Below are 23,240 nucleotides of genomic sequence, written 5' to 3'. Positions count from 1 at the left end.
AAGCCGTGCTTAAGTAGAACTAAGGTCTTCCTATATTAGGATAGATTTTATTTTTATTACTATAATCGCGGTTCGAGGAGCTAGTAAAGTACTATCCCCTTTTCTATTATCGTCTTTCGAATTATCGGTTATCGATCTTAATTACTATTATAATATACGTAGCGAGGGCGGTAGGTCGGTCCTCTCTATAGAGTTCGTCCTTAACCTCGTCCTTAAGGCCCCTATAATAGGCTATTATTTTATCTCCCTTATTCTTCGTAGTTCTAGATACTATTTAGATGAATAGAGCGCTATAGTCCGAAGCTGATCCTTTTTACTTTAACGCTTCTAGCTAGTTCTCGGCTAGGCGTTCTTTATTAATAGTCCCGAAGGTCGCCTTTAATACCTGTTTAAAGTTATAGTAGTACGCGAAGATATCCTTTATATCTTATTTTCGGTATTAATAAACGTAAGTTATAAAGTCCCGAAGCGTGGGCTCGAACTAAGCTAAGGCGGCTCCCGATAGGTATCCCGCTATATAGCGTATTTTATCCTCTTTTATCTATAAGATAGAGGGAAAGTATTATTAATAGGCTCTAGCCTAAGTTAGGAACCCTTAAAGGTCCTTAGTCGTACTATCGAATAGTCCTAGTTAGCGTGGCTTTATACTCTCTCCTTGGTCCTTACTAGTAACTTAGCGAATAGTATTATTACTCACGCTATTTATTTCGTTTCTTAACTATATATTCTATTCTTATTATAAGGCTATTTTTTCGTTAAAGTTACGATACGCCTTATCGTATTACTCTTTATCGCGAGTCTATATATCGGCGACTTATTATAATTATCCACTAAGTTCCTAGATTTAGCCTCGGAGGATATCTACCTTATCCTCGGACTTATCCGAGTTTATACCGATATCTTCCTCTAGCGGGGGTTAGATAGGTTCGGCGTGCTTGCCCTTAGTCTTAGAGGATTCGCTAGCTATAGTATCGTATTACTTAAGTACTTAATATAATAGTATACTAAATAAGAGCTATTAATATATAATATTCGGGTCTAGACTAGCTACCGGGTAGATAGAATAGAAGTCGGGTTTAAACTAAGTATACTAGGATATCGTTAACTTAAGCGGTCGGGTTATAGTCTATATACGAGATAGTAGGTCTTACGTAGATAATTATATTAATAGCTAAGGAGCTAGTAGAGACTGATTATAATAAAGCTGGGCTTCTTATATACTAAGTGAATATTATATAGTCGACCGTAGTCGACTATCGTCTACGAGCGCCTCTATAGTATAGTCGACCGTAGTCGCCTAGCGGCTATAGTCGACTGCTATACTTAGTGCGTGAATGACGCGTGATAGGAGGAAAAAGTGGGGGGCACGTGAGAGGCGCATGCGGTCGCATGTCGGGTCGTAACACTAACGTCAGAGATTAATTAGATCTCTATCGCCGCCACCCCCTCCGCCCGTAATAAGGGCTTCGATATTAAAGCAACGACCTATAGCTAACGCACGTAGTAGCTACTAGTAAGAAAAGTACCGCCGCCGCCACGCGCCGCCTTAGTAAGAAGCGCTCCCTTGAGGTATATTACCCTAGTCCTTAGGTACGAGGCGCCCGCGAGGCCGTTACTAATAATAGATAAGGCGACCTCCCCTCCTTACCGCTAGGTAAGAAACTAGCGACTCCTAGCCGCCGCCGGACGCTCCCGTGCGTATTATTTATTAGAAAAATTTTAGCGTGCGGTCCCTCGGCGGTAGCTTTATAGATCGGCTACGACTATAAGGCCTTAAATAAAATTCCTCCCCCCTTACTTATAAATCGAGTAAAAATCTAATAAAGTCGGCTATATTCGGTAAAGAGAGCTTATATAATTAGGGCGATCTCGTAGCGCTCTCCTCTAGCTTATCGTGAAATTCTATAGATCTATAAATTTCTTCGAACTTATCGAGCGCGGCTATATCCTTAAGGCTTAATAATAGCTCTTAGGTTAGCTTAGAATAGCCTTTTTACTTTATTAAGTATTCTTTTTATAGCCCGCGGCCTTATCGCTTACTTTATATATAAAGGATATATTTAACTAGCTACTCCTATTATTCGTTAATTATAATTATAAGAGGTTAAGTATTATTTATTTATTATCCGGCTACTAGCTCTAGGCCTACTCGCCGTAATTAATTAATATAGAACCGCGGGTAGATTATAAAGGGGACGCTTAGTTCTATTACTAAAGGACTAATAATCTTTATTACTTTATACTTATAGTAAAGGGCGTCTAGCTTCTTATTTAGCCTACCGGTATAGTAATTCGCTATCTTTAACTATACCTTATCGCCGACCTCGAAGTACTTTATAGGTCTTCTATATAAGTTAGCTACTTCCTCCGCCCTTTATTAAGCGGCCGCGATAGCTATTTATATAAAATCTATAATCTTACCTAGCTAAGAGATAAAATCTCTTATAACGCGTTCGGGGGAACTTTATAGCTTATTCGCTTTATTATCCGGAACTTAAATCGCCGAGGGCTCCTAGCTATATTCGTAGAAGAAAGGGCTAACTATTATAGCTATATTCTTCTTACTATTTAGCGCTAGTATCGCTACGGGTAGCTAATCTAACTAGTTCGATTAGGCCTAGTCGATATAATAGCGGAGGTATACTTAGATCTCTTAATTATTCCTCTCGGAAATCCTATCCGACTAAGGGTAGTATATAGTGCTTAAACGCTATATTACCTTTATAAGTTAGTAGAAGCTTTTCTAGAATCTACTAGTCTAGTTCGTCCCCCTATCGCTAACTATAGATATAGGTATTCCGTGGTATCGGTAGTGATATATAAGGAACCGTTATATATAAGCCTCGGCTATTATACTATTTATCGCTTTAAGCGTAACTAACTTCGTAAGCCTATCGGTTATTACCTAGAGGTATTATACCTTATCCGAGCCCGACTCTAGTAAGCTCGTGATAAAGTCTATTATAAGGTCGTTATATAGCCGTTCCGGGATAGGAAGGGGCTTTAATAAACCTTACTTCGCCTCTCGCTATATATAATTCCGGCTATAGGTATTATACGCTACGACGAGCCTATATATTAGCTTCGTTATATTAGGCTAAAAGAACTTCCTAGCTACCGCCTCGTAAGTAATATCTCGCCCCGGGTAACTAACTAATAAGGCTTCGTAGATCTTTTATACTAAGTAACCGCGTAGCTTATTTATTTTTTCTACGCTTACTCTAGCTATACCCCCGGGAACCTAGATTTTATCCTTAAATAGTAGCTATTAGGAGGCGTTTATTCTATACTCCGCGATCTAAACCTTAAGAGATAGTTAAGCGGGGAAATAACGTTCTCGCTACGATACCGCTTAATATATTACTTAATAAGCCTTATCTTACTAAATAGTCTTGTCCTAAAGGTTCGCTAAAGTCTTATTTACTAAGAAGATATCTGCTTTTATTAAGAGCGGCGAGGGGTCTATATCCTCGTTACTTCCTAGCGTCCGGAGGAGCGGGCTATTCTATAGGGGGTCCTAAGGAAATATTTCTCAGAAGCAGCCGAGTATACGGGGGTTATCTTCGCCCGCGGGGATATCTTATTCGCGGCGGCTTAGTATATTAAGCGTAGCGGCTTCGTACCCCGGGCGGTAGCGTAGCTAGAAGTTATACTCTTATAGTTCTATCGCCTAACGTACCTATCTCTTATTAAGCTATCGCTTAATAAGGAAGTATATTAAGTTCTTATAGTCCGTGAGTATTATAAAGGACTCATAGCTTCGTAGCTCTGCTCTCTAAGCTCTTAAGCCGTGTATAATAGCTAGGAGCTCTTTATTATAAATCTTATAGTTATATTCTACGGGCGAGAGCTTTTTTAAGGTATATACGACTACGCGGCGGCTCCCTTATAAGTCGAGCTATATTAGGGTAGCTCCCGTTACCTACTTAGACGAGTTAGTCTCTAACTATATTTCCCGTTTAGGGTCGAAATATTATAATACGGGTGCCTTATATAGCCTATGCTTTAGCTCCGAGAACGCTATATTTTCTTCCTTCGATTATATAAAAGGGATTCTCTTCTTTATAAAGGCTATTAACGGGAGTACCGCGTTAAAGAAGTAATCTATAAAGCCGCGGTAATAGTTCACGAAGCCTAGAAAGCTCTATATTTCTTTTACTATCGTAGGAGTATCTTATTCGTATATAGCTTATAGTTTCTCCGGGTTATAAGATACCCCTTCCTTAGCCTCGACTACGTAACTAAGGTAGTTTACTTTTTTTATAGCGAATACGTACTTCTTCGGATCTAGTAATAGGCCGGCGGCGTCGAGCGCCCTAAGTACTCGCCGTACTTTCGTAAGGTAGTCGCTCCTTAACCTATTCGAGTAGATTAAGATATTATCGATATAGGCGGTTATAAAGTCCCCTAGGAACTCTCGGAGGACGCTATTAATCCGCTATTAGAATATAACGGGGGCGTTACTTAGCCCGAATAAGTAAATAGTCTATTCGAATAGCCCGTACCTCGTTCTAAACGCGGTTTTTTCTTCGTAGCCCGGGGCTATCCTAATCTTATAAAAAGCGGCTACTATATCGAACTTAATAAACTACTTCGCTACGGCTAAGCTACGAAGTATTTCCGAGATTAATAAGAGAGGGTATCGGTCCTTTTTTATAATCGCGTTTAGCGCTCGGTAATTATAATAGAATTATATCCCGTTACTTAGCTTCTTTACGAAAAATACTAGAGCCGAGGCGGGGGAGTTACTAGCTCGCACGAACCTTTTATTAAGTAAGTCCCTTAGTACTTTCCGTAATACTAGGAGCTCTTCCCTCGATATCTTATATAAGGGGCCTTATAATAATACCGCTTCGTTCCCGCTATTATCTCGTACTAAGTATACTTCGTGGTTTACTCTTAGATAATACGGCGGTAGCTTTATAGTATAGTCTAGAGAAAATAGCTTCAGAAAGTCCCGTAAGATATCTACCGGCACGAAGTCCTTAGGGTCTACTTATAGCTTCGGTGCGAGGGTATCTTCTATATCTTTTAAGGAGATCGTACCGATAGCCGGGTCCTTTAGTTCTCGCCGGCGCTCTCGCTAGTATTCCGTAGCGAATACGCTACCTAAGATAAGTCTCGCTACTCTTATAGCTTATATACCTCGGGGCTCTTATTCCCTTACGAGATAAACCGCTGGCCCTATATAGCCGTGCTAGAGCTACTCCTTCCTTACGTTATAACTAGTCTTATTACGCGCTATCTACGGGTTACCTAGGAATAAGTCTTAGCTAAGACTAGGCACTATATAAGCGAAGACCTCCTCTTTAAAGCTATAGATTTCTACTATTAATACTACGACCCCGCTATTTCTTCTTTATTTTATCTCCCTCGAGTACCCCCTTAAGGGGCGGAAATACTCTTCTATTAATAAGAGGCTAAGTCTCGTTATAAGGTCTTCGCTCACGACTATATAATAGTTATAGCTAGAGTCTATTAGGGTATTCGTAATAAGTACGCTATTTATTCGTACTTATATATTTAATAATAAACTACTTAATAGACTCTTAAACCTCTTTTAATAAGTAATCTCGGCTCTCGTAAGCCCCGATACCTAACTTTACTTTAGGGCTAGTCTTTTCCCGCCGAGGTATCTAGCTCTTCCTCGTCCTCGTCGTCGCTACGAGCTACCTATAAGAGCTCGGCGACTCTTAGAGATAGGTATTATAACTTAATATAGCCCTCTTAGCCGTAGGACTAGTATATAACGGGCTTCCGTGGTTAGCCCGCGGGGGCGCGGCTACCTCACTACGATAGATAGTTAAAGCCGCTTATATATACGTCTCTATTACTATCCTTAATAATAAAGGCGTTATTTATCTTTAGTATAGCTCTTTTACGAGGGAACTATATCCTCGCGCTCTTATCGGAGCTTTCTAGCTTTTATACCACTCCCTATACCCGGGAAACCTATTTACTATAGTTATTAAGGAGATCTATAGGAACGAGGGCGATATAGAGTCGCTAGTATATCGCACCCGATAAGAAAGCAAGGCGCGCGCTATTAGACTAAGCGCCGCCGCTAGCTTCCGCTAAGGTTCGTTTAAACTTAGGTAAGAAAGTTACGAAAGATTATATCTTATTTTACTTAAGGTTACGTAGGGTCTCCGTAATATATACGCTCTAGTTCGGGTCCGCGTAATACCGATCGAGGTAAGTTAAGAAAGAGTAAGGGTCCTAGTTAACTTATTCCCTTATTTTATAATAGGCCCGTATAACACGCTACGTACTAGTATCTAAGTAGCTATTAATAAAGTACTAGCGTTCTCGCTATAAGTTAAAGTAATCCTAGTCTAGCTCGAGCTTATCCTTTATCTAGACCCTCTAGAGGTCGTAATCCTTAGCATTACCCGAGAACTTCGGGGGGTTCGCTAGCGGCTTCCTCGTAGGGCGTCCGCTAGGTCTCTACTCGTAAGGTATCTTAGCCGGGGGTACGGCGTCGTTCGGCAGAGGGTCGGTTTATATAGCCTTAGCTAACGCTACTTCGGTAATAATAAGTAGAGCGGGCATAGGCTACTTAAGAGCGCCCTACCTAGCGGCCTACGATAAGGTAGGCGTTATATTTATCCTTCGGAGGAGCTAAGAGAGCTCTACGATTTACTCTTATATTAGTTAGAGTATAGTATTTACTTACTCGGCTACTTACGCGGTTACCGTAGGTAATAACTTAAATATTTATTCGTCGGATATTATAGCTCGTGCTACGCGAATACGCTATATCGTTAGATTAATCGTTAGATATATTATAGGCTAGGCCTTATTAGAATAACTTAGTAGCTTAGATTAAGTCTATCTAACGATAAGGTAGGAAAGGGAAAAGAATAAGGAAATTACTAGCCCCTTTCCCGTGAATACGTTACGAGGCCCGTGCGTCCTCGAAGGCTCGCACTATGTGTTTAAGTGGTCCGGGCTAGGTCTCGTACCCAGCCGCAAGCAACTAGTAGAACCGTAACATTAGCCTCGCGAAATAAGGCTAAGGTGTCACAGCTAGTCAAGAGCGGGGACCCACCTTGCACCTGGTAGTTATATAAACTCGCGCCTGCCTTTGTATTTTATCGCGATCCCGACTGTCTTTTGTTATAGCTCTTCGAGCTATGTCTTATTTATAGAGCCTACCCTACCTAAGGAGTGCCTATCCGTAGTAATAAACTAGATCAGCCTAACCGAGTATTCCCTATCTTACTTATTAACCGACCCCCCCTAATATTACGTAGCTCTTACCTATAGGACGCTAAATACGATAACCTCCCGCCCGACGCCTCTAGAGTTACCTTAGGATACGCGCGTTTTCGTAGATACTATAGCTAATAATCTTTTTAAATAGTTTTACTTTTATTAATAGGTATACGCTTATATAGAATCCTAAGATACCTAGATTATAAACCTTACCGATTATATAGCTATATTAGATAAGGAAATAGTTACCCTTAAAACTAAGATTATTAAGGAGAGCGCGGCTAATTAGAACTTTCTTACTTAAATAAAGGATAAAGATATATAGATTATTAAGGTAACTATAACCGCCTAACTCGCTTAATAAGCTAGCTTACCGACCGTATAAGTAATTACTCTAGAGGCTTTAAGAACCCCCCCCCCCCCCAGCTAAAGAGGTTATAGCTCCTTACTTAGGAATAACTCCGCCGCTTACTACCGGATCTACTACCTCCTCCCGACTATCTAAGAAGCTTCCCGACCTTAATAAGTTTAAAGGATCTTACTCCGATCTCCGTTATTTCTTATACTAAATCTACGTAAAAATAATAACTAACGCTAACTAATTCCTTAATATTACGAGCTAGTTAATATATATAGCCGGTAGGCTTACCGGGAAGGTATATACCTTAATACTCCCCCGTACTATCTTTAGAATCTTATAATTTAGCGACTACCCCGAACTCCTAATTTATCTTAAAAACGCGTTTAGCGACCCTAACCGCGTCTAGAACGCCTAGAACCGCTTATACTAACTCCGCTAGAGGTACTAAGACTTTAGTATATATTTCTTAGAGTTCTAACGCCTTACCTTAAAAAGAGAAATAGCTAATAGTAATCTAAAGTTATTACTATTCTAAGGAATATCCCGTGAACTATAGGATATATTACTTTATAACCCGCCCCTTAGCCGGGAGTTTTATTAATACGCTAACTACTTATAAACTCTAGATAACCGATACCGCTAATATTAATAATAAATCTAGCGTAGCTAACCCCTAAGACTAGCTTTATACTAAAACTAGAGATAAACCTCCCCGCGTAAGGGATATAGCCCTCTAAACTATAGCTTTTTACGCTATATAGTACCCGCCGCTATAACCGCTAATAACCCTATAGACTTAAGTAACTAACGCTAACTATAGGGCCCGAATTAGAGGGAAAATAACCTTTACTTCCGCTATAGCTCCGATAGTTATTATATTTAAAATTACTAGAAGCTAGATAGTAGATATACTTAAGCCCGATTTACTACTTTAAATAGCAAAGACCTATCCTTTATTAGATCCCCTAACTCTCCCGCGCTAGATAGTTAGAGGTTAATACCCTCCCTAGACCGCACGGAAAATAAAGTAAGCTTACCCTAAGTTACCGGTAGGTATTAATAGAACGTATAACTACTATCCCCGAGAAAACCGCTTAAAGAACGCTTTAAATCTCCTCGGCCGCTATATATAGCGTGCTAATTAAGGAGGAATATAACTAACGATCGAACTTAATAATTCTACTTACTAAATTACTTTTACCCGATAATATTACTCTACTTACCCCCGTAATACTTAATAGCGGAGCTAAGGGGAAGGCCTTTATCGATAGAAGCTAGGCCGAGAATTATAACCTAAGAATATACCGATTAATATACCCGATTATAATTAAGGTATTCGATAGCCGCCTTATAAAGAGCGGCTAGATTATATACTATATCCGTAGCTAGATATAGATAAATAACTATAAATAAAAGAATATAATATTATATATAACCTAACTTAGAAACTACCCGATAATATTTAAGATACCTTAGTTAAAATAATATAACCCTCTCGTTAGCTTTAGAAGCTATAGATTATACTTTAATAGCCCGTATTACTAATAATATTATAATATACCCGGACTTTCGTTAAAAGTTATAGCTATATATACTATTCCTATAAAAATCCGCTAGTATCTAAAGCCCGCCCCTGGATTACTAAGCTAACGGGATATCTTTCTAGTATCGTTAAGAGCCGTATCTATATATACCTAAAGGAGCGATATAAGGCTATTCGCTATTACTATAGCCTAGATCGAAGAGATAATTATAAAACCTACTGAATAAGAACTTACCTTACCCTTAGAGATCGCTAAATTCGCTAATATATTCTCGCCTAAAGAAGCTAATAAACTACCGCCGCACTAACTTAGAGATTACTATATCTAGTTAAAAAAAAGAAGTATATTATTATTTAGACCTTTATATAAGATATCTCGAGAGGAACTAAAGACCCTAAAGGAGTGGTTAGAGGAGAACCTACGAAAAGGATTTATTTAACTAAGCTCCTCCTTTATAGTATCCTTTATATTATTCGTTAAGAAGAATAATAATAATAGATTATACTTCTATATCAATTATCGCGCTCTAAATAATATTACTATTTAAGACTAATACTTACTACCGTTAATTAAGGAATCCTTAAATAACTTAGCTAGTATACGATATTTCTCGAAGGTCGATATTATCTTTATATTTAATAATATCCGGATACGCGTAGGGGAAGAGTACTTAACCGCCTTCTATACTCGATTTAGACTATATAAGCCGCTTATTATATTATTTAGAATAACTAAAGCCCCTATAACCTTCTAGAGGTATATTAATAATATACTAAGAGAATACCTTAATATTTTCTATACCGCCTACTTAAATAATATCTTAATCTATAGCCGAATAAGGTCCGAATATAAAGAATACCTACGAATAGTCCTAAAAGCCTTAAGGAACGCTAGGCTATATACTAAGATATTAAAATATAAATTCTTTATAACCGAGATAAAATTCCTAGGCTTAATTATCGGCCGAGAGGGAATCTAAATAGACCCTAAGAAAGTCTAAACTATAAGAGACTAAAAGACACTAACTTACGTTACCGATATATAAGCCTTTCTAGGTTTCGGTAATTTCTACCGGAGATTTATCTAAGATTACTCGAAGATTATTATACCCTTAAACCGCCTAATTAAATAAAGAGTCTTATTTTATTAGATTACTAATTACTATAACGCTTTCGAAAGCCTAAAAACCGCTTTTAGCACTACCCCGATATTAGCCTTATTTAACTAAAAAAAGAATATTATCCTAGAGATAGACGCCTCTAACTATATCTCCGCTAAGGTATTATCTTAGGTAAGGGATAATAAGATACTATAACTTATTACTTTCTTCTCGAAAAAGTATATTATTACTAAGTATAATTACGAGATCGACGATAAAGAACTAATAACTATAATTTATTACTTCGAGGAGTAACGCCCGGAGTTAGAGGGAGCCTCTTTACTAATTAAAGTAATTACCGATTACTATAACCTAGAGTACTTTACTATAACGAAGCTACTAAACCGAAGATAAGCCCGTTAGTTTAAGTTCCTATTACGATTTAATTTTTAGATTACCTACCGACCCGGGAAATAAGGTACTAAGCCCGACGCTTTAACTAAGAGGTTAGAGGATCTCCTAAAGGAGGGGGATAAACGCCTTCTCTACTAGAGCTAGATAGTACTAAAGAGAGAGAACCTAGACTCGAGGGTAAGGTTCTACGCCGCTCGCTTATTAACCGAACTTCTTACCGATTTATCCGATTTCTTTAATAAAAGCTATACCGCTAATAAAATCCTAGAATCTATTTAAGAAGCGATCCGTAAAAGTAAGCGACGCTATACCCGTATTATACTATCTAAGTGCACCGAGAACTATAACCGCTTATATTTCCGAGACCGCTTATACGTCCTTAACTACGACGAACTAAAGGCTAAACTACTCCGTTATTATTATAAGTCACTCGTTACCGGATACCCTAGACGAGCCCGTACTTACGATATCCTATCTAGAAGTTACTTCTAGCTAGGTATACTAGTATACGTAGAAAGATAGATTAAGAACTATTATACCTACCGCCGGTCTAACCTATCCTAAGATACTTACTAAGGAGTCCTAAAGCTACTACCGATCCCCGAACGCGCCTAGAGAGATATATTAATAGACTTTATTATATACCTACCTCCGAGCTAGGGATATAATATAATCCTCGTCGTAATAAACCGTCTAACGAAGATAAGATACTTAATACCCTATAAAGTAACCTACGATTCGGCTAAGACTGCCTGTCTATACCTACACTATATCTAGAAGCTACACGGCCTACTATTAACTATTATATCCGACCGAGGCCCCTAGTTTATTTCTAAGTTCTAGAAGAGCTTAAACCGACAGCTATAGATCAAGAGCCTATTATTAACCGCTATATACTTATAAATAGACGGCTAGACTAAACGCTTTAATATTATCCTAGAATAATACCTACGATCCTATATATCTTATCTATAAGATAACTAGTCTACCTAGCTCCCGTTAGCTAAATTCGCTACTAACTCCTAGAAATCCGAGACTACTAGTATATCGCTATTCTTTACTAACTACGGCTCCTACCCCCGGATAGGGTTCGAACTAGATATCCCTGCCGCTAATACTCCTGCCTCCCGGGACGTAGAAAGCTTTATTCGTAAGATAAAGTAGATTAATAAATACCTATAGTCTAAATTAACCGCCGCCTAAGCCCGCTACGAAGACTAAGCGAACCGGAACCGCCGACCTACCCGCACGTATCGTACTAGAGATTTAGTCTAGCTAGACGCCCGAAACCTACGAACCTTACGGCCGTAGAAGAAACTAGATTAGAAGAATATCGGCCCTTTAAAGGTCGAGAAAGCTATATTACCGTACGCTTATAAACTAGAACTATTTATAAGTATAAGAATATACCCTATATTTTACGTTAACTTACTCTAACCTGTTATTAATAACCCCTATCCTAAATAATATATCGTACCCCCGCTACTTATTAAAGTTAATAAGGCTAAAGAGTTTATAGTATAAGAGATAGTAGATTCCCGCTAGGAATAAAGAGGCTAAGGTAACCTACGATTACGGTATACTATAAAGTAAGTTAGGTATAATAATCCGACCGAAGAACCCGTAGAGTATTTAGAGAACGCGTAATAGATCGTCGCTAACTATTACCGCCGATATCCCGATAAAACTAGTCCTTAATAAATACTCGTAAGAGCTCGCCCTTAGAAAGGGGGCGTATTATTATAGATAGTTAAGAGCGGGGACCTACCTTATACCTAGTAATTATATAAACTCGCGCCTGCTTTTATATTTTATCGCGATCCCGACCGTCTTTTATTATAGCTCTTCGAGCTATGTCTTATATATAGAGCCTGCCCTACCTAAGGAGTGCCTATCTGTAGTAAAAGACTAGATTAGCCTGACCGAGTGTTCCCCGTCCTACCTGCCGACCGACCCCCCCTAACAAATATGAAAAATTAGTGGGGCTTAGATATGTGTTATGCGCATAGCGGGTCGCTAGTATACTAAGAGGAGTTTATGTGTCTAAAATAAATATCCCTCCCGGGTTTCCTATATCTATTTGTAAGATTGAGCCTGTTTTCACCTAGTTGTCTATCGTCTACTATAAAGAAACGATTTGACTATACTCCTGCTAGAGCAACCCGTGCTGTTTGCACCAGGTCGACTTGGCCTTGGCGCAGCTCTAACCCTTGTGTAGCGCACAACCCTTTGGCGCCTGGGACTGGTCTCCAGTGAGGGTTTGTGGGGGTCGCCGGATGGTCCAGTTGTCTCGCCGTTGGCTGTAGTGGACTCAAGGTTGGCCGTTAGTTATTTGTTCAACATTGGCGTTTAGGTACCCCTTGTCCATGTTTAAACAACTCTGACTTTGCGGGGGTGACCACTAAATTCGCTCCTAGCTGTAGCCCTGACGTGAAGCACCTAGCCATGACTACCTTGGAAGACTAACGTGGCCTGAATTCTGACTTGGGTGTTCTTCTCTAATGTAGGGGTTGCAGCCACCTGACTAGTCTCAAATAGGTATGTTGCTCCCGAGCGTCTTGTGCAAGATAAGCCAACTGCCCACTGGGCTGTTGACACGTTGGCTGACCTTCGTTGGGAGGTGCCCCGCATAGATTGATATGCCGATTAACGTCCTAAGGAGACTCTGCAAAGTGGTATATATGCTCAAAATCCAAATCTTCCACACCATTCCACGGATGCCTGGCGGACATGCAACTGTGAGGCTGATTAGCTGCCTGGAAATTCTTCAACGAGAGCTGGTACGGACTACTCTCTTGTTTCAGTCGAGGTGGGATCAAATTATATCCAGCCGGCGTATATCGACGGGTTTCTGTCAACGCAATTCTTGTCGGCATGCAAGCACCTAACCGGCCTTGAGACACTATGGATATCGGTAGGCTGGCCACCCTCAGAACTCTTGCGTCGTACCTCCCGATCGCCTTATACTTCGAGTCCCTGCGTCTCCATTCGGCCCTAATCGTCGCCATCGGGAACAAAGCCTCTGTTCCCCCTCCCGTTACCGGGTGCATCAAAGACCTCAACCGCATTTGGAATTTCTCCAGGGTCGACCTCCAGACTGATTTTGGCAGCCGTATCGGAGCCGTCGTTGTTAGCCTGCGCCATGGCAACAGCTTCCCGCTGGCGAATGAGGCCATTGTCAAGCGTGTCTTGAGGCGGCCATGGAACACCCCGGTTCTCAACCCGAAATCTGACGATGAGCTTGTGCCCCGAAAGACCGACCTGAACATTACTTATCTGCTTCCTTCCACGAGTCAAGAGCCAGCCTCGTGCTTGATGATCGCTGGGCCTCGGGCGGCGGCGTTGTCCGAGCTTGTCCTCCTCCTCACGCTGTCGGGTATTTGCTTTCGCAGTGGCCTCGAGGTGGGAGGTATCCTGCTTTTGTGCCTCGCCGTCAACCTCACCCTTCTTCTCGTTCTCCAGCAGAGCACATCTTTTGTATTCGCCAATGCATCGGCGCTCAGAAAGGACATCCTTTTAACAGCAGCCAACGGCGCTGCCACAGATGCTCATGTCATCTTGCAAGACTGGAACGCGAGCGAGATAGATGTCTTGGTTGGGTATTCCTCCCAACTTCATGCCCTGACAAACATCCCGGTCATTATCAAGCCGTGGGGCATCGTCGCCGTCCTCGTCCGTCTACTTGGTGGCGTACTAATTTTACAAGGTGCCCTCCTTGCCGCTCTTCTTGGCCGCGAAACGGAACAGACGTGGGGTTCCCTCATCTGGCTCGCCTGCTACCTTGTCATGATGGCTGTCACTTGGCTTACGGCTTGGCACGAGCAGAACAGCAGGCCAAACAACTTACCTGTCGAGGCAGTCCGAACGGTGCGACTACAGTTCAGCGGGAGACGCGCCGCGCTGGCATTCATCTCCACTCTGCCAGGTGTGAACCAAGTGAGTGAAGTGAGTCGGTGGAAATGGATAGACGGGTTCATGCCGGATAACCCGCGACGGACGAGATGGACGGCGGAGTTCGACAACGCGGATAGAATGGGGTTGACTAAGGCAAGTGACCAGTGGAGAGCGCTTTCTGACGAGGGGCGCTGGATCTTGTCCGAGGTGAGGGCGGCGAGGGCGGTAGATGGATTCAAAAAGGAACAGGAAAGATTCTTAAACGCTGTTGGACTTGTGGTTGGTGCTGGCTCTAGCTCTCCATGAACTTTCAACTGGACTCATATAATGTATTGGAATCGCGTGGTGGGGAAAACAACTGGCAGCAATGAAGACAGCGTCGTAGTGGTAGATGCAGCAGGCAACAGCTGTGCGGTCTCGACTAAATCCCCATTATACTTGGACTCTTTCCCATGTGATCGTGCCGTCGGCACAACTAGTTTCCCAGACAACTTCGCTTCTGATCAGATCCTCTCTGCACTGTTGATCCCCTCGAGGATATACGGCTTCTAATAATCCCTCCAATACTCTCGCTGCCATTCCTGGCTTGGAAACATACCGTCCTGTTTCAATGGCTTTGCCTCGGCCATCGACCTCCAACGTCGCCAGCTCGGATTTCGATCTTTCTGGGCTGCTCCCTTAATGGGATTGATTCATTTGGTGACCCCCTCTTGCAACCTTGTTCGAGTCCTCCTCGCCTTCCTCCCCCTTATTGCGCGGCACTCTTGCAAATTAATCCGAGTTAAGCACCAGAATGGCAATCAACAGCGTCCGTCTCGAACTCAGTTACGTGTGGAAATGCGCCAGCCGAATCCCTGCCTGAAATGCTATCCAGTCCAGCGACCACCAGGGCAGACACCGCACAAGCGGGCGAAACGAAGAAAGATGTAATCCAAAGAGTGATGAAGTAGGTGTTCCAATCCTTAGTGCTCGTGGCGCCGAGAACGATCTCACACTACCCCAGAATGAGAAGCTGCAGGAGTATTCGGAGAAAGAACGTCGGCAAGGGCGCTGTCGGGTGTTGGGGCTCGTGCCGACACTGTTTGAGCGAGCTGAGGACCATACTGTCGCTGTAGAAGAAGGTCAAGTGGGCAGCGTCCAGGTGCTCCGCTATAAGGATGAGGCGGTTGAAGTTATGCCCATGTAGGGACTCAGAAACGAGCAGCTCGCGCAGGTGAAGCCCGTAGAGGAAGAAGACGACGCAGCCTGTCGCAGGCACTACGAGAAAGGCGACCAGAGATAAGTAAGCCCATAGTATCCCGCTCATGGTGATTATACCCAGCCAGTGGATGCACCCAAAAGCGTTGGTCGCCATGTATCTCTTGAATACTGGCGTTATGAGGCGCTGACCAGGTGCGGCAGCCAGCTTGGCGACACGGGACGAACGAGCAACGGGTCGAAATTCACGTAGACTAGCTCAAGGTTCTGGACCCAAAGGTCCGAGCCGGCCATTTTGGGATGCGGATTCTCGACGCTCTCGGCCGGCACTGAAGCGATGCTGAGCTGGACTGCTTCTGGGCTGTCGGACAAGAGGAGGCGGCTGCCGGATGGCGGAATAGGCCAACTCCATAGCAGGGCCACGTTCCAAAGAGCTGGAACACGTGGATTTTGGAGGGGATCTCGATAAAATCAATCAGAGCCGAAAGAGGGATGATTCCGGCAAGTTCGGCGGCCCAAAGGTGCTGCTGCAGGTGGGCAACTTTGACAGCTTAGAGCTGATGGCACCAACCTTGTTAGAATGAGGTCAGCCAACTCGACTCACACCCTGCCCGCTATTATAACAGTTCGCGCTACCATTGCGGCAAGCAAGAGATCAGGCGATCAATCAGCCACGATATGGCATTATTGTTTTGGGCCGTACCACCGGCAGTCTTCTTCCGTATGTGGTCAATGGCTGCAGCATGTAATCCTTGAGACCCATTCCCCAGGGTTATGTAAAGCAGCACCTCAACTCCGTCCAGCTAGCCCTGAGCCGAGGTAAATTTTCCCGCTCAAGTTCTCCATTGTCAACAACCTCCCGTACCTCCCAGCCTGCGCTGAAATCGTGCTGTAGTGGTACTGTCCCATCCGCAAGCGCCTCCATTCTCAACCCTAAACCAGCTGCAAGTAGAACTGATCTGTTATCATACAGCACGACCTCCGGGTCCTCGCCTTTGAGATACCGCACAAACAACGTGTCGAATTTAACAAGTTGAGAGTTGGCGCCTACCTCTCTTTCCTCCCAGGCTAGCTCATAGAAGTGTTGCTCTTCCGTTTCAAGCACGGTGCGGGTAAAATTGATAGTCGCCGTCTCGTCCAGAACCAGGATTTTGAGGGTGACGATGAGGCCCTCGTCCGTGATATCGGCCTCCTCGTCGTTGTAATGTAACCATCGATCGCTACCGGCGCTGATCCAGGTCGACGGCGCCCAGGTAAACAGAGATGTCGCCATCTTGGGCCGTTGGTCAAAGACCACCGTCCAGGGGATCTTTTCGATTCGAAGATAGAGATCTTTCCATCGCTCCTCTCCCTCGAGAGTTGCTCCCTGACTAATGTCCAAATCAAGAAGTAGCCCAATTACGAGAAACTGATCCGTCGGTCGGCTGGTTTGCCGTCTGGTCAACGCGTTGAACAGGTCCACCAGACGTCTAGACCGTGGCCTCTGGTTGTTCAGGCTATCTAGGGGCCGCGCTTTTTGGAGCATGGCTAGCAGCTCGTGCACGAAGACGGACGGAAATGGGTTTCCCTCCGGTCGATCGTAGTAGCGACGGTAGAGGCGTTGAACCAAGGAGTAGAGGTCGATCATGCCGTCGCCAAGGTCCACGTCAACCCATTGCGCAAGGTGTCCCTCTTGGTACGTCCACAGTCGGCCAAACCAACCAGACGCAACCACTGACCACCCAACCTCCAGGTCCGATCTGCTCGTGGAAAGGCTGCGGAGACCATGATCAAGGAGTATGACGCCGGTCGCGTGTTTGTATGTCTGGATCATGAGCCGGATGGCTTTTTCTCGTTGAACCTGCTGCTTTGGGACGCACAAGGCGTCGATCCAGAACGCTCCGTCGCCTGTGCGCGTGTTTGCGAGTTGGTGAAGCCTCTGAACCTGGCAGGATGGCAAGCCCACCTCTGTTGTGCTCCCAAGTCCATCAGCCCAGACGTGAGAGAATGCGATGTAGTCTGCCTTGTTGTCCTCGGGATCGAGAGCTCTAACTTCCAGTGACAGACTATCCATGTGCAACCGTACCACAGGAATTTGACCATGGTCCAAAATATCAAGTACGGCGGCGAGATCTGGCTTCATTGACTGGCACTGGCATTCGGCCAGCCAGTGCTTCGGGGTGTAGTTGGTGGTTTCCACGTTATTGCGATGGCAAGCATTTGCCACGCAGTTCTCGTGGCCGCTGGCTGGTCCAAGAAAGCCGGCTGTGTCAACGAACCTCATAAAGGCCGTTGAAAGAGCCTTTTCCGCATTCGCTACAACGAAGCGACACCATCCCTTGCGGATCAAGTTCTCCGAGTAGGTCCTTGGGAGGGACCCTAGGTCGAAGGTGCGAGTGTCCGACAGCAAACTTACCCTCGCAACCGTCGCGACAGCTTCGTGTAGCGCCGAAAGCGCGGGCTCCACCGAGAGCAAGAGATTTTTCAGCCTGGAGAGAGTTTGAGAATCGCCGTGACTCGACAAGTGAGTGATCATTTCGGACAAGATAGAGCTTGCTCGATGCGAACAGCGCATCGCCGTTATCAGAGACTCTTTTGCATAGTCCTCAGCCATCGTACTGAGCCTCTTCAACCAGGTCACAAGTAACACAGGAAGCATTCTGCTATACAGATATCCAACTCCATCTGTACCAACTCGAACCAGGTATGTGGATGAGATGGGTGCCGCGATAACTGCTTCCAGCAATCCAAAATAGAGCCACGCTTGGATAAAACCGGCCACTCGATAAGCAACTTCTACTGTGTCAAGTTGCTGGAGAGTTGGGTGTACGGTTTTAATGTCACCGTTTTCGATTATTCCATCAGTATCCCAGTCCGGGCCGTACATGTTGATGAAAGAAATCATCATAGGAACCTTTTCAGAGTCATCTCGATGGTAGTAAGAACTTGAACTGTGGTCGTGGCCAAGCCACGGGAATCGCGGCTCCTGGGAAGGGAAATGGGAATGGATGTCTTCATGACGAGCCCAATCGGTCACAGCTAGAGGTTGAGAAGCGGCTTCCCGAAGCTCGCGGCGCCATTGTCGAGGAGAGGGGTCATATGTGAGATGTTCCATAGCCCTCCATCCGGATATCGCGCAACCCGTCCCCTTGTGGATTGCTGCCAATTGGCTCCGAAGTCTTCTGGCTTTAGGCTTTCATCAGTCCTAACATTCGCAGATAGTATTTCGAGGCCTCTGAAGCATGTAATGACGCTCTGTTAATTTGACAGCGAGAGCAAATCGCGTCCAGGCTGATAGGAGGATAAGCTGGAGGTCAGCTGATGGAGGTATGACACAAACCGAATACAAGTTGAAGGTAACGGGTAGACGGAGTCATTGCTGCCCAACCCGTACTCGTGCCGCGCCCCACCTCCTCTAAGGTGGTGCTGGACACATTAACGGCCAGATCACCACAACGGCCACTTTTTGGAAGATCGCGATGTTATTAGTATGGAGATGATGATGAACAACAGATCAGAAGAGAAGGAAGATGATGAGTTCTCTATCTGAAGAACATGCTGATGCTATGGAAAGAAGGAAGAACGCGATAGCGCGAAGATGCTGCCTTTGAGGGCAGCTGTGGGCCGAATGTGTGGCTGACTAATCAAGGCAAACCTGCCTGACAAACAACAATTAGCCTCTTCTAACGTAACGCACACCGTTTTTATCGTGAACTTAGAGGATATCCGTGACCTTATCCCTACGCTATTTACGAGCCTTTTTAGCGGCTCCCTCGGCGTGCCGTTTATATAAGTTATGTCGCTTATTATAAGCAGTATCTACGACCCGTTAAGCCTTAACTAAAGTATCCTCGTCGCGTTGAACCACTATATAACAGGCTTCTTCGACTTTTAACGTGCCCCTAGATTCAAGAGGCCTGTTACGGTTCTACTAGTTGCTTGCGGCTGGGTACGAGACCCAGCCCGGACCACCTAAACACATAGTGCGAGCCTTCGAGGACGCACGGGCCTTATAACGTATTCACGGGAAAGGGGCTAGTAATTTCCTTATTCTTTTCCCTTTCCTACCTTATCGTTAGATAGACTTAATCTAAGCTATTAAGTTATTCTAATAGGGCCTAGCCTATAATATATCTAACGATTAATCTAACGACGTAGCGTATTCGCGTAGCACGAGCTATAATATCTGACGAATAAATATTCGAGTTATTGCCTATAGTAACCGCGTAAGTGGCCGAGTAAGTGAATACTATACTCTAACTAATATAGGAGTAAATCGTAGAGCTCTCTTAGCTCCTCCGAAGGATAAATATAACGCCTACCTTATCGTAGGCCGCCGGGTAGGGCGCTCTTAAGTAGCTTATACCCGCTCTACCTATCGTTACCGAAGTAGCGCCAGCCGAGGCTATATAGACCGACCCTTTACTAAATAACGCCGCACCCCCGGCTAAGATACTTTACGAGTAGAGACCTAGCGGACGCCTTACGAGGAAGCCGCTAGCAAACCCTTTAAAGTTCTCGGGTAGTATTAAGGATTACGACCTTTAGAGGGTTTAGATAAAGGATAAGCTCGAGCTAGACTAGGACTACTTCGACTCGTAGCGAGAACGCTAGTACCTTATTAATAGCTACCTAGATACTAGTACGTAATATATCGTGCGGGCTTATTATAAAGCGGGGGAATAAGTTAATTAGGACCCTTACTCTTTCCTAACTTACCTTAATCGGTATTACGCGGACCCGAACTAGAGCGTACGCGCTACGGAGACCTTATATAATATTAAGTAAAGCGAGATATAATCTTTCGTAGCTTTCTTACTTAAGTTTAAATAAACCCTAGCGGAAGCTAGCGGCGGCGCTTAGTCTAATAGCGCGCGCCTCGCTTTCTTATCGGGTGCGATATATTAACGACTCCGCGTCGCCCTCGTTCTTATAGATCTCCTTAATAACTATAGTAAATAGGTTTCCCGGGTATAAGGAGTGGTATAGAAGCTAGAGAGCTCCGATAAGAGCGCGAGGATATAGTTCCCTCGTAGAAGGGCCGTATTAGAGACGAATAACGCCTTTATTACTAAGGATAGTAATAGAGATATATATATAAGCGGCTTTAACTATCTATCGTAACGAAGTAGCCGCGCCCCCGCGGGCTAACCGCGGAAGCCCGTCACGTGCTAGTCCTATGGTTAAGAGGGCTATATTAAGTTATAGTACCTGTCTCTAAGAGTCGCCGAGCTCTCGTAAGTAGCTCGTAGCGATAACGAGGATAAGGAAGAGCCGGATACCTTAGCGGGAAAAGACTAGCCCCGAAGCGAAGTTAGGTATTAGGGCCTACGAGAGCCGAGATTACTCGTTAGAAGAGGTTTAAGAGTTTATTAAGTAATTTATTATTAAATATATAAGTACGAATAAATAGCGTACTCGCTACGAATACCTTAATAAACTCCGGCTATAACTACTATATAATTATAAGCAAAGACTTTATGACGAGACTTAGCCTCCCGCTAGTAGAAAAGTATTTCCGCCCTTTAAGGTAATACTCGAGGGAGATAAAATAAGGAAGAAATAGCGGGGTCGTAGTATTAACGGTAGAAATCTACGGCTTCGAAGAGGAGGTCTTCGCCTATATAGTGCCTAGTCTTAGCTAAGACCTATTCCTAGGTAACCCGTGGATAGCGCGTAATAAGACTAGTTATAACGTAAGGAAGGAGTAGCTCTAGCACGGCTATATAAGGCTGGCGGTTCGTCTCGTAGGGGAATAAGAGCCCTAAGGCATATAAGCTATAAGAGTAGCGAGACTTATTTTAGGTAGCGTATTCGCTACGGAATACCGGCGATAGCGCCGGCAAGAACCGAGAGACCCGGCTATCGGTGCGATCTCCCTAAAAGATATAGAAAATACCCTCGTACCGAAGCCGTAGGTAGACCCTAAGGACTTTATACCGGTAGATATCTTACGGGACTTTCTGAAGCTATTTTCTCTAGACCACGCTATAGAGCTACCCCCGTACTATCTAGGAGTAGACTACGAAGTATACTTAGTACGAGATAGTAGCGGGAACGAAGCGGTATTATTATAAGGCCCCTTATATAAGATATCGAGGGAAGAGCTCCTAGTATTACGGAAGGTACTAAGGGACCTACTCGATAAGGGGTTCGTGCGAGCTAGTAGCTCCCCCGCCTCGGCTCTGGTACTCTTCGTAAAGAAACTAGGCAGCGGGATACGATTCTATTATAATTACCGAGCGCTAAACGCGATCACGAAGAGGGACCGATACCCTCTCTTACTAATCTCGGAAATACTTCGTAGCTTAGCCGTAGCGAAGTAGTTTACTAAGCTCGATATAGTAGCCGCCTTCTATAAGATTAAGATAGCCCCGGGCTATAAAGAAAAGACCGCGTTTAGAATAAGGTACGGGCTGTTCGAATAGACTATTTACCCGTTTAGGCTAAGTAGCGCCCCCGCTATATTCTAGCGGCGGATTAATAGCGTCCTCCGAGAGTTCCTAGGGGACTTATAACCGCCTATATCGACGATGTCTTGATCTACTCGAATAGGTTAAGGAGCGACTACCTTGCGAAGGTGCGGCGAGTACTTAGGGCGCTCGACGCCGCCGGCCTATCGCTAGATCCGAAGAAGTGCGTATTCGCCGTGAAAAAGGTAAACTACCTCGAGGTAAATCGGTATAAGACGTGGCAGCTTTCGATAGCGTTTGTGGCCAGGTTAAATCATACCTCCGCGGAAATCGCAGCTATAGCATCAACGATATGGTTAAGCACCTCCAGGAATCGGAGGTCTTCGATCACAACGGCGATAACGACGAAGCCTTTAACGCAATATAACTCTTTGTTTTCTCAGCCCTAGGGTATAAATCTATAATCTACTAGCCCGAATTTAACGTCTACGCCCCCGATAAGCTGGCCATCTATTCCGATAACGGTCCGAACTTAGGTTTAGTCTTCGACGTGTATAAAGTTGTTGCGTATGTACGCCAATTAGCCACATTCAGAGCATATGTGGAATTCTCTTTTGGCCTGTTTGATAAAAGCGTCCACCGATATGTGCGACCGCCTATTATCCGTCCTTCTGAAATACTTCGGAAACTTCCTACCCGCCCGCTCTGGTAGTAGCACTTAATTTACAGTCGAAACTAGCAAGACCGCCGTTTCTTAGGTCGCATTATACCTAAGCGAGGTGAACGCCTGCTTATTGCACACGCTGCTAGGCGTGCGTTTTCGCTAAGTTAACTCTATGGCCCTATATCTCGATTACGATAAGTTAAGTGGCACGCTCTCTATATTCTATTTCCCGTTAATCCGCGCTTCTTAGCTAAAATCACGGAGCGGTACTATCTTTGCGTTTACTAGCACCGAGAAGAACGGAGTAGATCCTCGCGCCGATAAAGATAATATTGCTTATCTACTCGAAGAAATCCTGCTATTATACCGATTACTATTCGGCTAACGTGATTGATAAGCGAATGTCCCAGACAAGCGAATGTCCCACAAATCGATCCTCCCACACTATCATCATTTG

The 23,240-nt window shown here is 44.0% G+C and overlaps 2 protein-coding genes across 2 annotated transcripts; one reads left to right on the top strand and one right to left on the bottom strand.

Annotated features, from left to right (window-relative positions):
- Positions 1-13,540: 13,540 nt before the first annotated feature.
- On the top strand, positions 13,541-15,082 carry J7T54_005806 (uncharacterized protein; the record flags this gene model as incomplete). Its single annotated transcript, XM_051510451.1, has 2 exons — positions 13,541-14,572; positions 15,038-15,082. The coding sequence occupies 2 exons, from the start codon at positions 13,541-13,543 to the stop codon at positions 15,080-15,082; spliced, it is 1,077 nt and encodes a 358-aa protein (XP_051358650.1).
- A 442-nt stretch (positions 15,083-15,524) lies between these two features.
- On the bottom strand, positions 15,525-17,849 carry J7T54_005805 (uncharacterized protein; the record flags this gene model as incomplete). Its single annotated transcript, XM_051510450.1, has 3 exons — positions 15,525-15,890; positions 15,956-16,109; positions 16,699-17,849. The coding sequence occupies 3 exons, from the start codon at positions 17,847-17,849 to the stop codon at positions 15,525-15,527; spliced, it is 1,671 nt and encodes a 556-aa protein (XP_051358649.1).
- Positions 17,850-23,240: the final 5,391 nt, after the last annotated feature.

The sequence above is a fragment of the Emericellopsis cladophorae genome (assembly GCF_022114955.1).
Source record: "Emericellopsis cladophorae strain MUM 19.33 chromosome Unknown NODE_104_length_33867_cov_115_834685, whole genome shotgun sequence".
Taxonomy (NCBI): domain Eukaryota; kingdom Fungi; phylum Ascomycota; class Sordariomycetes; order Hypocreales; family Bionectriaceae; genus Emericellopsis; species Emericellopsis cladophorae.
Note: the sequence above shows the minus strand (reverse complement) of the source record. Positions and strands in the feature narration are given on the sequence as shown.